Raw genomic sequence first — 17,323 nt, forward strand, 5'->3', positions numbered from 1 at the left:
CTATAATATGACTTTTTTGAAACATTTTTCGACATACCATGACTTTGTTCTTCACTTTTTTTGACATACTATGAGTTTGTATGACATACTATACTGTGATTTTTTAAAGATGTTTTATTGCTCACCGTACTATGACATTAAAACCTGTATGATGAGCATATGCGATATCTTCACATTAAAGCTGATCTAGTGACTTTCAATGAATCAGCCTGACAATGAAGTGAACATCCGTTTATTTTACTCTTAGTCTGAAAAACAGGCACATTAGCTGCTTCGAGATGATGCAGAGGACTGAACATCCACTGCACACACAGCTATGAGAGGGCAGACTGGTCAGCGGTTCATATCCCAAATTCCACATCAAAAAGTGACACAGATATACGAATATATACAGATATCACATTTTGTTCTCACACATAATACACACACTGAACAAAGATAGCGGGAGGCAAAAGGCTGCAAACTACTACTTCATTTACCACCTTTTTTTCCCCACAGCTTTACTCTAATGCTGATGAGGCAGATGTTGACCATTTTGTAAAATCTCGGCCTTCCATTCACATTTTCTGTAGGGACTAATGAGCTTGGAGCTGAGTGCCACAGACAGAGTAGGCAAGTCAGAAAGTTTTGAGAGACAGACCAACATGTTGTTGGTTTGTTTTTTTAATTTGTTGGCGATAACAAAAATACAGATTATTGCCGCCTCATCCTTTAATCTTAGGAGGAAATAACTATTTTCAGGACACAAGTTAATATTGGGATCTGAACTTCTCTCATAATATGGCACCTGAATAATCGAGAAAAACAAGTTACATTTTTTTTCCAATTATTCCTTTAAAATACATCCCTCACACACTTAACCCCAACCTGTAGTTCATTTAGCTTTAAATTATAAATCTATCTCCAACAACACAATCCAGCGTTGGTTTTCAGAAGCACACAAACTACATTGCTTGCTCTTTCATTTATATCTAAAAACTCCTGGTTTCACTGTTAGCATCCATCAGGAAATGTTCCAGAGTTGAGTCCTCTTTTTGCTTTGTCTTTAATAGTTTTTAGGTGGAAGGAGTTTTTAGGGAAAATATACTCCAGTACAGAGCCCTGAGGGACACACCAGGAGGCTAAACATACTGTCTCAATGTCTGAAGGCTCAAAAATGTCAACCCACATAGCAGCATAGATAAATTATAAAACAGGGTGCAGAGAAGGAAATTAAATTCTTGGTGGTTCAGTTTTCCCTCTCAGTTTGTGATCCACCTCCCCACATAGTTGTACAAGTAGTTGTGCTACTAGATTGTGACTTGGCTATGTCCCTGGGTTTATGATGGGGCTGTTGGCGATGTAGATACAGAAGCCAAATTCAGTCATTTTTTTTTACCCTAGTTTTGTGTTTTCATTTTTTTGCCAAAAATGATGGAAGTGGAAGTGGTGGAAGCTGTCAATACAATAAGCAAAGATTTTTGTTCCGTTTTTGGATTCGTCGTTCACCATGAAGGCATGCAAATTAAAAAAAAGTTTTCGTTGAGAATTTTACATAACGCAGGGTGAGTGTATTTTATCTTATAAATGAAAAGTTAAATTTGTAAGAAATGTGTTATTTCTACATTCTGCAATTACATCACCTTTCTTTAAACCACAGGAGGCAGTAAAACACTTCAGCTTCATGTTGAGTCACTCTCAGTATGCAGCTGGGTGTATGCATTTATTATCTTGTCTGCAACAAGACTGTTATTTTATCGACACATTTTGTGTTTACCTGAACCTGCGCTGGATGTGCACCAGGTAGACTTAAATGTAAAACACAATCGTCATGGTGGCAAAAGCTAAAACTTAACCAGAATTATAGCTTTATTTTGAAAACAAAAAGCTTTTTAACATTGGAGGGTCCACAGTGCCTAAACCAGAACATTTACATATATAACCTCGGAAAACAAATCATACCTCAAATACTGGAGCATATAGCAGATTAAGACACTATTTATTTATTTATTGAACATCTTCACGTGACTTTAATTCCTTTAACTGTTGACTGTTAAGGACATAACCCCTGCATGGTTTACAGTATGCAAAGTGTCATTTAATAGTAATAAATTCTCAATTTCAATGAACAGTTATATCAACTATTATCAGAAAGTCAAAGCTTGCTTTTACACCTTTTAGTGGAAAAATAAAAATTAACAACATGAGTAATTTCTAAACATCTTTTTCTTCCATCACCCTCATCCAGCACATTTCAACATAACAGTGCTCTTTATTTCTCAGGCATGAGAGTCCAAAAGTGCAATGTCCTTTGTAAAGGAGGTGGGAGTAACAACACTGCCATAATGTACAAGAAACCTTATATACACCAACGATGACATTTAAAGTCTCTCTTTGACCATGGAGTTTCTAAATGGAGTGCAGTTGTGGCAGGTAGCTTATAAACAGCTCAGTTTCAGAGTTTGAGTCAATATCTCTCCAACATATTCTCTTCTTTTGTCCTCAGACTCCTTTGACCAGAACCACAGTCTGCCCAGCCTCAGCCTTCTGGGAACTGTTGTCCGTGTTTTTGGCGTTGTCGGTGCGGGGGCGACGCAGGTTCAGAAAGCTGAAGCGTGCCTCCAGACTGAAGCTCTTCTTGGTGTTGGAGGTTGAGCTGTTGTTGTTGGAGGCTGGCGCATTGTCGAGATCTCCCTCTGCACCTTCTGCCCGGTCACCTGCAGCACAGGAGGAGGTCAGTGATGGTTAATGAGTACAAACATCAGCATGATGGGTAAAAAAAAAGTCATAGTATAGAATGTAAAAAAAAAAACCCAACAACCATAGCATAGTATGTCGAAAAAGTGGGGGGAAAAAAGTCATAGTAAAGTACGTATGTCCAAAAAAAAAAAAGTCACAGTACAATGTATGTATGTATGTATGTATGTATGTATATATATATATCTATATATGAAAAAGTGGGGGGAAAAAGCAGTAATAATATAGTATGTCGTAAAAAGTGGGGGGGGAAAGTCATAGTATAGTATGTCGAAAAAAGTCATTGTATAGTATGTCAAAAAAAGTGGGAAAAAAGTCATAGTATAGTATGTCAAAAAAAGCGTGAAAAAAGCCATAGTATAATGTCGAAAAAAGTCATAGTATAGTATGTCAAAAAAATGGGAAAAAAGTCATAGTATAGTATGTCGAAAAAAGTCATAGTATAGTATGTCAAAAAAATGGGAAAAAAGTCATAGTATAGTATGTCAAAAAAAATGGGAAAAAAGTCATAGTATAGTATGTCGAAAAAAGTGGGAAAAAAGTCATAGTATAAAAAAAGTGGGAAAAAAGTCATAGTATAGTATGTCGAAAAAAGTGGGAAAATAGTCATAGTACAGTATGTGGAAAAAGTGGGGGAAAAGGTCATAGTATAGTATGTCGAAAAAAGTGGGGGAAAAAGTCATAGTATAGTATGTCGAAAAAAGTGGGAAAAAAGTCATACTATAGTATGTCGAAAAAAGTGGGAAAAAAAGTCATAGTATAGTATGTCGAAAAAATGGGAAAAAAGTCATAGTATAGTATGTCGAAAAAAGCGGGAAAAAAGCCATAGTATAATATGTCGAAAAAAGTCATAGTATAGTATGTCGAAAAAAATGGGAAAAAAGTCATAGTATAAAAAAAGTGGGAAAAAAAGTCATAGTATAGTATGTCGAAAAAAGTCACAGTATAGTATGCCGAAAAAAGCGGGAAAAAAATCATAGTATAGTATGTCGAAAAAAGCGGGAAAAAAGTCATAGTATAGTATGTCGAAAAAAGTGGGAAAAAAAGTCATAGTATAGTATGTCGAAAAAAGCGGGAAAAAAGTCATAGTATAGTATGTTGAAAAAAGTGGGAAAAAAGTCATAGTATAGTATGTTGAAAAAAGTGGTGGAAAAAGTCATAGTATAGTATGTCGAAAAAAGTGGGAAAAAAGTCATAGTATAGTATGTTGAAAAAAGCGGTGGAAAAAGTCATAGTATAGTATGTCGAAAAAAGTGGGAAAAAAGTCATAGTACAGTATGTCGAAAAAAGTGGGAAAAAGTCATAGTATAGTATGTCAAAAAAAGTGGGAAAAAAGTCAGTATAGCATGTCGAAAAAAGCGGGAAAAAAGCCATAGTATAATATGTCGAAAAAAGTCATAGTATAGTATGTCCAAAAAAATGGGAAAAAAGTCATAGTATAGTATGTCAAAAAAATGGGAAAAAAGTCATAGTATAAAAAAAGTGGGGAAAAAAGTCATAGTATAGTATGTCGAAAAAAGTCATAGTATAGTAAGTCAAAAAAAAATGGGAAAAAAGTCATAGTATAAAAAAAGTGGGGAAAAAAGTCATAGTATAATATGTCGAAAAAAGTCACAGTATAGTATGCCGAAAAAAGCGGGGAAAAAAATCATAGTATAGCATGTCGAAAAAAGCGGGAAAAAAGTCATAGTATAGTATGTCGAAAAAAGCGGGAAAAAAGTCATAGTATAGTATGTTGAAAAAAGTGGGAAAAAAAGTCATAGTATAGTATGTCGAAAAAAGTGGTGGAAAAAAGTCATAGTATAGTATGTCGAAAAAAGTCATAGTATAGTATGTGGAAAAAAGTCATAGTATAGTATGTTGGAAAAAGTGGAGGAAAAAGTCATAGTATAGTATGTCGAAAAAGTGGTGGAAAAAAGTCATAGTATAGTATGTGGAAAAAAGTCATAGTATAGTATGTCGGAAAAAGTGGGGGGAAAAGTCATAGTATAGTATGTCGAAAAAAGTGGGAAAAAAGTCATAGTATAGTATGTTGAAAAAAGGGAAAAAAGTCATAGTACAGTATGTGGAAAAAGTGGGGGAAAAGGTCATAGTATAGTATGTCAAAAAAAATGGGAAAAAAGCCATAGTATAGTATGTTGAAAAAAGCGTGAAAAAAGTCATAGTATAGTATGTCAAAAAAAATGGGAAAAAAGTGATAGTACAGTATGTCGAAAAAAGTGGGAAAAAAGTCATAGTATAGTATGTTGAAAAAAATGGGAAAAAAGTCATAGTATAATATGTCGAAAAAAGTCATAGTATAGTATGTCAAAAAAATGGGAAAAAAGTCATAGTATAGTATGTTGAAAAAAGTGGGAAAAAAGTCATAGTATAGTATGTTGAAAAAAGTGGGGGAAAAAAGTCATAGTATAGTATGTCGAAAAAAGCGGGAAAAAAGTCATAGTATAGTATGTTGAAAAAAGTGGGGAAAAAAAGTCATAGTATAGTATGTTGAAAAAAATGGGAAAAAAAGTCATAATACAGTATGTTGAAAAAAGTGGAAAAAAGTCATAGTATAGTATGTCGAAAAATGGGGAAAAAAGTCATAGTATGTTGAAAAAAGTGGAAAAATGTCATAGTATAGTATGTTGAAAAAAATGGGAAAAAAGCCATAGTATAGTATGTTGAAAAAAGCGTGAAAAAAGTCATAGTATAGTATGTCAAAAAAAATGGGAAAAAAGTGATAGTACAGTATGTCGAAAAAAGTGGGAAAAAAGTCATAGTATAGTATGTTGAAAAAAATGGGAAAAAAGTCATAGTATAATATGTCGAAAAAAGTCATAGTATAGTATGTCAAAAAAAATGGGAAAAAAGTCATAGTATAGTATGTTGAAAAAAGCGGGAAAAAAGTCATAGTATAGTATGTTGAAAAAAGTGGGGGAAAAAAGTCATAGTATAGTATGTCGAAAAAAGCGGGAAAAAAGTCATAGTATAGTATGTTGAAAAAAGTGGGGAAAAAAAGTCAGTATAGTATGTTGAAAAAAATGGGAAAAAAAAGTCATAATACAGTATGTTGAAAAAAGTGGAAAAAAGTCATAGTATAGTATGTCGAAAAATGGGGAAAAAAGTCATAGTATGTTGAAAAAAGTGGAAAAAAGTCATAGTATGTTGAAAAAAATGGGAAAAAAGTCCTAGTATAGTATGTTGAAAAAAGTGGGAAAAAAGTCATAGTATAGTATGTTGAAAAAAGTGAAAAAAAGTCATAGTATAGTATGTTGAAAAAATGGGAAAAAAAGTCATAGTATAGTATGTTGAAAAAAGTGGAAAAAAGTCATAGTATAGTATGTCGAAAAATGGGGAAAAAAGTCATAGTATGTTGAAAAAAGTGGAAAAAAGTCATAGTATAGTATGTTGAAAAAAATGGGAAAAAAGTCATAGTATAGTATGTTGAAAAAAGTGGAAAAAAGTCCTAGTATAGTATGTTGAAAAAAGTGGGAAAAAAGTCATAGTATAGTATGTTGAAAAAAGTGAAAAAAAGTCATAGTATAGTATGTTGAAAAAATGGGAAAAAAAGTCATAGTATAGTATGTTGAAAAAAGTGGAAAAAAGTCATAGTATATGATGTTGAAAAAACTCAAACAAGAAATACTATAGTATATTAAAAATGGAAAAAAAAGTCAGTATAGTATGTCGGAAAAAGTGAAAAAAGAAAAAGTATAGTATAAAAGTATAGTATAACGAAAAAAGTCATAGTACAGTATGTCAAATTTTTTTTTAAAAAAAAAAAGCTTGTCAAATTTCAAAATAAGACATTTGTATTGTTTGTTGAGAAACCTCTTAAGTGAATTTTCAAGTGGACACGGACACACACACACACACACACACACACACACACAGCTCTCAGTTATTCATTAAGGCTGTCTGAAGTGTGGTGAACCACTTCCTCTATCTGCACGTGTTTTGTCTCCCTGTCACTTTGACTAATAGGCTGCTCTCATGGAGCAGGTGTGAGTCGAGCAGGTAGCAGCACATCGTACGTCTTTACCCAAAATAGATTCTCAGACATCATCCATCTCACTTCCTGTTTCTTTTTCTGTTCTTTTTTCTTCCTGTGTAACCGCTCATGTGTTGCACAATAAATAGAGCCATTTACAGCTGATGGTGAGGGGCTCTCAGCACATTCATTCACACCAACATCTCTTTATTTTTTTCTTCCGTGTTTTATTTTTATATCTAAATTACAGCAGGGCTGCACCTTACAATTATTTTCAGAATGGATTCATCTGAGGATTACATTCCTGATTAATGTTTATTCTACAAAATATGAGGAAATAGTGACACACACACACACACACACACACACCATCACCCACCTCTCTCCAGGTCGCATTCTGGTGATGATGCTCCGCTGCACTCGCTACGTGGCCCGAGCACCGGCGAGATGAGTCCAAAGTCGGACAGCGACACGGTGCTGGGAAGGTCCAGACTGCAGGGCCTGGACAGAGGAGCCGGGGAGGAGGAGGAGGAGGAGGGAGTGGGTGATGATGAGGCGGAGGAGGACGTGCAGGAGGAGGAAGAGGAGGAGCTGGCAAAGGGGCAGGGTGACAGGAGCTCCTGAGGACTGCTGGGAGACGAACCCAGGCTGCAGGTGGAGCGAGTCTCGGAGTCTTCCTCCGACATGATGCTGCTGCCGCCACACGCCTCATCGTCGAAACACACCGACGCCACTGCAGCAGGAGGGAGGGAGGGAGGGAGGAGAGGAGGGGAAGATGGAAAAGGAGAAAGGGAGACAAGGATAAAATATTTTTAGAGATGACAGAAAAGGGGGAAAGAATTGAGGGTGAAAGGAGGATGTAAAAAGTGACCATGAGGTAGGAGACAAGAGGAAACAGAGGAGATGGAGTGATGAGAGTGGAGGGAGAAGGCAGAGAGAGGATAAATGAGACGAGGGAGCATGAACAGTAAAGGGAAAGAGAAGGAACAGAGAAAAGGAGGGAAACAGTAAAGTAAGAGGTGAAAAAGTGCAAGTGTAGGAGGGAAACAGATCAGAGGAGGAAGAGAGGTGGAGGGAGGATGATGAGGAGAGAATAAGTGAGGAGAAAGGAGGGATGGAGGAATAACGAACAAACACAAAAGAGAAAAAGATGTGATGAAGATAAAAAAGTGTGAGTGTGCAAACAGCGAACAGAAATAGAACTGAGACGACTTTAAAGTGACACATCGCTCCCTGCGGAGGTGTTTCATTTTCCCCGACATTAATCAAAGCACACGAACGCACCGTCACTGTCTGTTGTTAAATTCAGCCACAGCGGCACTGTCAGGTTCACTCCGTATCACAGCATCGGCTACGGGATTAGACGCCTCCTATGCTTTTCTGTTACCATGGTAACACCACCCGATTGACTCCAAGCCAGCAGGACGCAGAGGGCACAACTCTATTTTATATCCTTCAACTGCTGCATGTACAGCCCTTCAAGTGATGTTAAAGTCAAAGTGGACGTTGGGCTGAGCAACATGAAGGTATTATAGTGTTTGAGATATAAGACTACATATCGTCTTGGAATTTGGATATCGTTGTATCGTGATAAATGGTGTTTTCTCCCTCATTTTAAAGGCTGAATTACTGTAAAATTCTGTAAATTTATCAACTTACCAGACTTTTCTATTTGATTAACGTTCATCTTAACGGACGGTCGTTATAGCCACATTATTGATGATTATTAATCAAAATCTCATTGTGTTAATATTTGCTGAAACAAAACAAAAAAACAATAGTCATCCCCACAACTTTGTTGCATCAAAGAGTATTCAGTCAGAAATAAATGGTCCTTGCATTCATGAAATGCTTTTGAAGAGATTTAAAAATATCAAGATATATATTGTATATTGAGATATAAGCACTGTTGAGATATATTGCTTCATATCCTTATAATCTGTACAACCTAAGCTAAAAGGTCCTGTAGTTCAATAAACCATAATAACTGAAAATATACTGAACATATTTTGTCATCAGATTTTCTAAAATAAAAATACAAAACATATTGATCCAAAAGATTTTTAAAATGTAGAAACTTAAATAAAATATGTCCTAACACTCCATAAGTTATTTGAACTCTATACGTTATTTGGTTTTTGAGTTATGCTCATTTTTATGAGCAGAGTGCAAAGATGTTGCAATGGATTCATCATTCATTCCTCTGGCACCACCGCACATTCTCGTGTGGTTCGCAATAACGTTGTGCATTAACGACAAGCTGAAGACAAAGGCCTTAGCTTCTACTGCAAAAAGAATGAATTTCCTGGCTTTTATGATTTATATTTTAGTTCTATATTTACAGGATTATGTAAACAACAGTGTCCTGTGGCCATTACAGGGAAATTCTGTACGTTTGCATCACACGTAAGGTCAGGTAGCATAAGGTGATGATGGGATGACGAGGAAGACAGAAGCCTTAAGCCTCATTCACATCGCAAGCGATACGTTCTCGAAGCGGTCCCCAAGTGCAGCGGCAGAACATGTGTATTCACACCAAAACCGAACCCACACGTCGCACAGCGGCCGCTGCTGTCCCGTCAAAATACAAACCACACCTGAACAGTTGGTGGCAAATCTCCAATAAACCCCAAAGAAGAAGAAGTGAGTTCGGACCCAAAGCCTAGGTTGGACAAGTTTGCGCGCCAGTGATTATTCCAACTCTTGGAGAATTAATATTTAGCACTACAAATGGGTCTTTGTCTGCTTTGTATTACTACTAAAGTTTACATGTTATGACCTCTCTTGGCAACCGTAGGTGTCGATTTTTTGTTGAATACAGCGACCATTCACTCGCAACTTGCGCAAAAAAATCAGCATCTCTTCTATTTTCGAGCTTGCTCGCGAAAGCAGCGCAACTCGAGCAGTGCGTAGAACGGATGCAGTGTGAATGCTCTGACCTGTTAACATGCTCGCCGAAATGAAAACGCGAGTGAACAGCGACCATTCATGAGCATTACGTGAACGCATCGCTTGCAGTGTAAATGAAGCCTTAGCTTTCTGCTGCTAAAAGAATAAATACTTGAGCTGTAACAGTTCTTATCTTAGATCTATTTTTACAGGATAATGCGAACAACAACCTCCTGCAGCCGTCAGCAGGATGTCTGTTTTTAAATGGTTAAAGATTTTCACGTTTTCAGGAGACTTTGAGGGTTAAAATTTCAACAAGGGTGAAGGAGGTCAGAATTAGGTCAAGTTTAGAGAAGGAGCTAAAGTTAGGCATGTAGTTGTGAGGGTTAATTTGGAGATGAAGGTCAGGAACTGCAATTCATTTGTACTTTCAAAGTGTCTCCTGTCTTCACAGCATGTTTGGAGTAAATTGCTCGAAACTCAATTCTGCATTTAAACTAATTTGGAGTTAAGTTGTTTACGTCCTCAGCTTGCTGCCGCCCTGCAGTCGTTGTTTCTTTTCTCTGAAGTCCTTTAAAGCTTTGACCCTTATCAGACTTTCCAAGAATCACAAACCCAACTAGGAATTCACTGAAACAGACAAGAGCTTTGTGTTTCCTCAAGAGTCTGTCTCTACGTCACCAGGCTTCTTGGTGGAAGAGCGGCTGTACAAGTGCTTATCGTTTCATCACCACAGCGCCAAGAGACCGTTTCAACAATCTGTTTCTGATGAAGGAAAAAAAAGTGCTGTGTCACATGTAACATGTTCTGTGTGTGTTATTTGAAAAATGACCTTACTGGCCTCATTGAACACTAACAGGAGGCTGAATGACAACAGAACGGCGACTAAATCTGATTCCAGCCAGGCCTGACATTTAGACCGTCACCAGGTGAGCAGCTGTTAGCGTGGAGGTCGAGAGCAGAGCAGCAGGATGGGAAGGTTTAACATTTACTAATCAACCTTTAATCTCATTAGAACAAACATCAGAGTCACGCTGGCGACCATAAAGACAGTCCTATGATACATTTTAATGTTTGTCGTGAGAGAATCTGAGAATACAGGAGGATGGGTAACTGTGCTGCTCAGTACTCACTGGATATTCCGTCTGACTCCATCTTAAAGTTGGAGATGTCATCCCCAGAAACACTGTCGCCCTCGGCGCCCACACCACGCCCCCGGGGGCCCATGGCGGAGCTCCGCCGTCGCTCATGGATCTCGTCGGAGATCATCTCCAGGTTCCTGAGGGCCGTCTTATACTCGCCTTTGGCCTGGGACAGCTTGGCCTGCCGCTCGTCCACATTCTTCTTCAGGTTCTGGAGGGGAGATGATCAGTGAGAGAGGAGGACGACAGACAGATACTCATCAACATGCAGCGACTGTGATCAGACTGCCTCATGGGTGACAAATTAAAAGAAAAGCTGACGTCCAGAACAGCTTTAATACTGTTTTCATAAATACGTATCGTCTGCACATTTCTGCTGTGATCCTCCTCATTCTACTAACGCTGTATTGGTGTAAAATGATTACTCAGGTTAAACCCTAAACTGCTGGGACTTTCCAGCGCAAAATATTGACAAATTATTGTAATTTTACTGAAGGCACACAGCGTACAATTCTTTGAGTACCAAATATGGACGATCTGCAGGCCTGAAATGTGACTCTGTAACATTTTTAGTTTCTCCGTGGAGGACCACAGCTGAGGTCATCTTAGGTTTACGACTGAGTCAAACACAGCTTTAAAACATAATTAAAAACATGGAATTACCACATTAGGCAGAAACTTTTTTTTTTTTTGCTTGCTTGCTTAAAGGGATAGTGCACCCAAAAATGAAAATTCAGCCATTATCTACTCACCCATATGCCGAGGGAGGCTCAGGTGAAGTTTTAGAGTCCTCACATCACTTGCAGAGATCCAAGGGGAGAGGAGGTAGCAACACAACTCCACCTAACGGAGGCTGACGGCGCCCCAGATTCAAACGTCCAAAAACACATAATTGAACCCACAAAATATCTCCATACTGCTCGTCCGTAGTGATCCAAGTGTCCTGAAGCCCCGACATAAAAAGTTGTTTGGAACCTCCTCTCCCCTCGGATCTCCGTAAGTGTTGTGAAGACTCTAAAACTTCACCAGAGCCTCCCTCGGCATATGGGTGAGTAGATAATGGCTGAATTTTCATTTGTGGGTGCACTATCCCTTTAATAAAGAAATGTTCTAATAAAGAACCGTGGATCGTCTGAGAGCATCAGAGCAGAAACAAGGATGACGAGTGCAAACTTGGCACCTTTCAGCAAAAATCTGCATTTTGAATCCAAAATGGGGCCTCTGTGTTAATCATGATGGAATTGAACTATTTGCTTTTTTGGAACATGAGACAACGGTGCAGACATTTAGCTAAAATGGATCTTTGTTACTTTAGATTTCTTCTTCTTAAAGTAGGCTCGTTATAAGCTGAACACTGCAGCCTGCCGTTCTCTTTTTCTGTGTAAAATGATGCAGTGAAAAGAAGGCAGATAACTGACTGAAAACATGATGGCAGCATCGACTCTTCTAAATATGTTTCTTAGTGACATGGAGGCTGTGTGTATCAGCTCTGCGTTTGGAACATATTGAACATGAGGATCACGCTGCATAGAAACTGTTTTTGGAATTAGAATCTACTTTAACTGTTGTAAAACAAGGTGACTACAGATACGAGGAGCCAGATGCAGACTTCTCAGAGTCACCTTGAAGTTAAGTTTAATCCACTTGCTGGTGGATTTTTCCTTCAGCTCGCTATGAAAACAGAAGCGGAGGAGGCAGAAAAAAATCAAAGCAGTGCTGCCTTTGTTGCTCATTAGCTGATGCTAATTAGATAACAAACTTTGTGTTGCACAGCGCCCACGCTGATGTTAACAGCCGCGGTGCTCTTTGTTTCTCACAGCTGCAGTTTGTGCTCGAATCAAACAAAAACAATCTGCCTGAAGCACAAAGACTTAACTGCAGCGTGTAAAAACAAAAATCAACACTGCAGCCGTGACATGGCGATACGAGCGTTTGGGTCGAGGAATTTGACCCTTGACGGAGCTCGAGCACAGCTACATAAACAGTGACAACGATAACAGCAAGCTCATAACCAAAGGGGTGATCAACAAGGTCGAGAGTGAAGTGAAACACAGCTGAGCCGGCGTCACGTACCTCCAGCTGCAGATAGTACTTCGCCTTCATCTCAAAGTAGGGCCTGCGGAGGAGGAGGAGGAGGAGAGGTCAGGAGAGAGAGGGAGAGGAGACGATTAGATCAGAGGGGAAAAATACAGAGTAACCCAGAAAAAGAGCAGTACCCACATCGTCACCATGGCAACCTGGAGGAGGAGAGGCAGATAAAGGGGCTGTGATGTTGGGATGAGCGAACGATGCAGAACGGATTAACATCCTGCTGAGGCAACGCACAGCAAGGCTGCAGCTCGTTATTCACTCCGAGCTATTATTCACTCAGAAAAATAACCACACACCAACAAACCCACTGAGACTCAGGTTATAAATAAGAAACATGTGTTTATACTTTATTCAATGTGTTTTCAGTGTTGACAGAATCGACATTGACAACTGTGGAGTCGGTGGAGGAAGAACTCAGGAGCCAGCTGCACAAAACACCTTAAGATTCTCATTAAAGTCCTGGTTAAGGTCCCCTCAAAATAAAATCAGTTGCACAAAACGTCCTTAAGTCTTCTCCTTAAGGTTGGCTTAAAATGGTCACTCAAGTATTTATGGTTCTCTCCTTGTCTTGGTCTTACACTTAAGGAATCTTTGGAGTAGTGCACTAAAGACCTTAGCAACCAAAGCAGCGTAAAAAAACTTAAGGTACTTCTGACTGAGAAGAGTGCTCTGTCCCCAGGAGAACTCAATGGATACACTTCTGATTTTACACTATAAATTTGACTGAATTATTTTCATTGCTTCTTCTTACAATTGTCTTCTGGTATTTAAGATCAAATTTAATTTGTAGTTTGTGCTTTCTATGATCATACTCCTCCAGACGTATAATCTTTTCCTCCTCTGACCAACATGGTTTTCTTATCTTCTTTTCTTCTGACATCAGGCGTCACAGGTCTGAGTCAGAGCAAACAAACAATCTCCATGGAAACTTTTACTGCTGTGAAATCTCTTCCAGTGCAGTAAATGAGTTAGCGTTTTTCCTTAACTGAGGAAACCTTTTAAGGGATTCTGTGCAACTGTGTATGTCACTCACCTAAGGAGAAATTGAGCCTTAGGTGTCATACTTAAGGAAAACACTTGAGGTGTTTTGTGCAACCAGTCGCATATTCTTTATTTAAATTTACAAAAATAATCCACTACGAGTAAAAGTCAGTGCAGATCAAGTTTTTTCAAGATCAACAAAGTTGCCGAAACAATAGTCAATGTTATGTCAACGATGCCTGATGTCCAGTGTAGTCAATGGATGATTAATTTCCTCCCAGTATAAAAACAATACTTGGACATTTTAACGACTGCATTACTCCCTAGATGTTACTTGATGTGACCACATTTTATTCACCTTCCTCCTGTTTAAGGAGGACTGGTAAGATATTCCTGAGCTGCACATTTGGTTTTAAGAGATTTGTGTTGCACTTCCAATTACTAACCAGTGGGTGGCAGTGTGTGGCATGACACGCTACATTATAGTAGCTGACATGCAACTCTAGCATCATAACCCATGCATATACAAGAAAATGGCTTTTAAATAGCTGTGCATTGTAGTGACCTTCACCACTTCCTGCTGCGTGGCGATACAGCTGGCAGCAGTAGTTTGGTAGAAAGAAAATAGTTCCAACATGAAACTGCTTGCAACAAGGTCCGTGGATTATCTTGAGTAACCGGGTCATGATTTCAGCAGAGAGACATCGATGTCAAGTTTTTCAAGTGCCGTCTAGTTCCATTATATTTGAGAGAAGACAGACATCTCTACGGCTGATATCTCCAACACTTGGCAACTCACACCAAAGTAATCTAGACGGACAAATAACATCACAGATCAGAGGAAAAATAGGGATTCTTGATTTTCGGGTGAACTGTCCCTTTAAACTCTCCATAAACAAAACCAAACCTCAGGATTAACTTTGACTGCTGCTCACTAAATCATGATTATGTAAATGTTATGTATAAGATTTCAGACACTTTAGGGGTTTGAATGACTGTTTTTATGCTGCTGAAGATTAAAGTTAAAGGGATAGTGCACCCAAAAATGTAAATTCAGCCATTATCTACTCACCCATATGCCGAGGGAGGCTCAGGTGAAGTTTTAGAGTCCTCACATCACTTGCAGAGATCCAAGGGGAGAGGAGGTAGCAACACAACTCCACCTAATGGAGGCTGACGGCGCCCCAGATTCAAATGTCCAAAAACACATAATTGAAACCACAAAATATCTCCATACTGCTCGTCCGTAGTGATCCAAGTGTCCTGAAGCCCCGACATAAAAAGTTGTTTGGAAAAAACGTCATTTAAATGCTGTTTTTAGCCTCATTGTAGCCTGTAGCTCTAACTGCGCCTCTGTGCACTGTGCTGACGTGTCTGCGCTTGTGCGAGACATGGGCACCACCTTCATGTGTGTTCATGTGCTTTTGCTGGTCTCACACGTGGGCGCAGTGCACAGAGAGGCAGTTGGAGCTACAGGCTACAATGAGGCTAAAAACAGAGTTCATATGATGTTTTTCCAAAAGAACGGACGAGCAGTATGGAGATATTTTGTGGGTTCAATTATGTGTTTTTGGACGTTTGAATCTGGGGCGCCGTCAGCCTCCATTAGGTGGAGTTGTGTTGCTACCTCCTCTCCCCTTGGATCTCTGCAAGTGATGTGAGGACTCTAAAACTTCACCTGAGCCTCCCTCAGCATATGGGTGAGTAGATAATGGCTTAATTTCCATTTTTGGGTGTTCCTGATTTAAGATAAAATAAAGCTCTGACACTGTAAATGATCACAATTGGAATAACAGCCTTGGAAATTTAATGTAAAGTATATTCTGTTCAGTGAGACACAGCGAGCCCTGTTCTGGATTATCACTTTACCTTTTAAATACTTTTTAGATACTGTTAATGTGTCACTGTCTGTACAGAGATGCACTTCTGCCTGAAATCATCAGTAACAGTCGGAGGCTGACACGGCGTCCACAGGCTCTGATTGATGACGTACAGACGTGAGGACTGAGGGAGGGTGTTATGTAACGTCTCGTTATTTAAACTATGTTTCACTGAAGGTTCAGTTCAGACACTGAACCCTGAGCTCCAAACACACTCTGAACTGTGAAGGGAGAGAGAGAGAGATGTGATGTCATCCTCACTGCAGGTCTGCACCTTCATTAACTGAGCTCACACTGGCTCCATCTGTGCGCAGTTAATGAGGGTTTGAGTGTTTGTGGTTTCAATTTACAGCAGATGATTTACAGTTTTTAGTTTGTGATGATAAACGGTTCAAATACAAAATATCCTGCCGTGCAAACTGTGTTGTTTCTTTTCTGCTTCTTTGAGGAAGGAACCAGGCTGCTCATTTGCATTTCCAACACCAGAATCATTTCCTGAGCTTCATTTACTCCAAACTGTGCCGATCAGTTTCTTTTTCCAGCAACAGAAAACAAAATTTGTATGCTTGCAAAACACAATCACCAAATGAATAGTACTTTTATATCTATTCACATTTTTAAAATGTGTTTAAAAATGTATCTTAGTGACAAATCAGTGAAGGACTCAAACATGTTTTACACAACAAACATATTTTAATCAGTGCAGCTGCTCTGTGAAGGGCAGCAGTCGACTTTGGGTATTTTTTAATATGAATAAATGGTAGTTTTGTTTCCCTCAGTGTTAAATACAAGTTGGAAATGAGCCCAGTCTTGTGCGGAAACACTGAAAGGCAAGGAGGAATATCACAGAGGAGAATTTGAGTTTTTATTCACTATATTTTCATCTTAAAGACATCACCTGGAACTATTCGGAAGTTTCGCCAAATAATTTTGGTAAACTTGTGATTCTGCAGGTGGGCATCACCTCGTGACAGACTCAGATTCAACCAGACTTCCCTTTAACACCTGACTGCTTCAAATAAAGAGACGTTTGGGGGAAGTTCCAGAGAGAAGTCACTTTCAGCTGAAAAGAGAAGAGCAACCTACTTTTGAAAAAGCGCTCAGGTACAAAAACCACATCACGTGGAACGGCTGGATCTGCTGCTTGGAAAACCAGAGACCACATCCTCTGGTTACAGATGGTTTCATTTCTTGAGACTGATTCATTCAGGTCTGAAGAACAGAGAGTGACTGTCTGGAATCTCCAGGGTCTAACAATTAATCCTGAGGGACTAGAGCTGATGACATCATGGTGATGGGGGATTTATTTCTTTGTCTGCAGCTCAACATCTGGCTGACGTCACCCAGCAGCAGTCAGCCGTGCACTGACAGTCTGGTTTAGAGGCTCTGCAGCTCGGTACCTCGCTGTGACCACATACCAGTCCAGCAAAGAACAAAGAGAAGGCCCAGCTGGAAACTGGAGCTGTGTGACTGCAGCGTGGCTCCAATCGCTCATTAACAGTTTGATTTTTTTCTTCTAAATACACTAAATAGTCTGCGGTTTTCTTTTGGGGGTGATAGAAAACTGAAGATCATTTAGACGTCAGTGCATTTTGACATGAGTTTGGATTAGAATTTCGACAAATTTGTAT

At 39.0% G+C, this 17,323-nt stretch overlaps 1 protein-coding gene across 1 annotated transcript in view; it reads right to left on the reverse strand.

The window, feature by feature from the left end:
- Window positions 1-1,824: 1,824 nt before the first annotated feature.
- sh3bp5b (SH3-domain binding protein 5b (BTK-associated)) overlaps window positions 1,825-17,323 on the reverse strand; it is a 65,494-nt gene continuing 49,995 nt past the window's right edge. Inside the window, exons 6-9 of the mRNA XM_033640870.2 lie at window positions 12,814-12,856; window positions 10,732-10,951; window positions 7,089-7,442; window positions 1,825-2,696 (exon numbers count right to left, since the gene is read on the reverse strand). Of these exons, the coding sequence (XP_033496761.1) occupies window positions 2,482-2,696; window positions 7,089-7,442; window positions 10,732-10,951; window positions 12,814-12,856 (832 nt within the window). The 3' untranslated portion in view covers window positions 1,825-2,481. The remainder of the gene's footprint in view (window positions 2,697-7,088; window positions 7,443-10,731; window positions 10,952-12,813; window positions 12,857-17,323) is intronic.

Source organism: Epinephelus lanceolatus, chromosome 10 (assembly GCF_041903045.1).
Source record: "Epinephelus lanceolatus isolate andai-2023 chromosome 10, ASM4190304v1, whole genome shotgun sequence".
NCBI lineage: Eukaryota > Metazoa > Chordata > Actinopteri > Perciformes > Serranidae > Epinephelus > Epinephelus lanceolatus.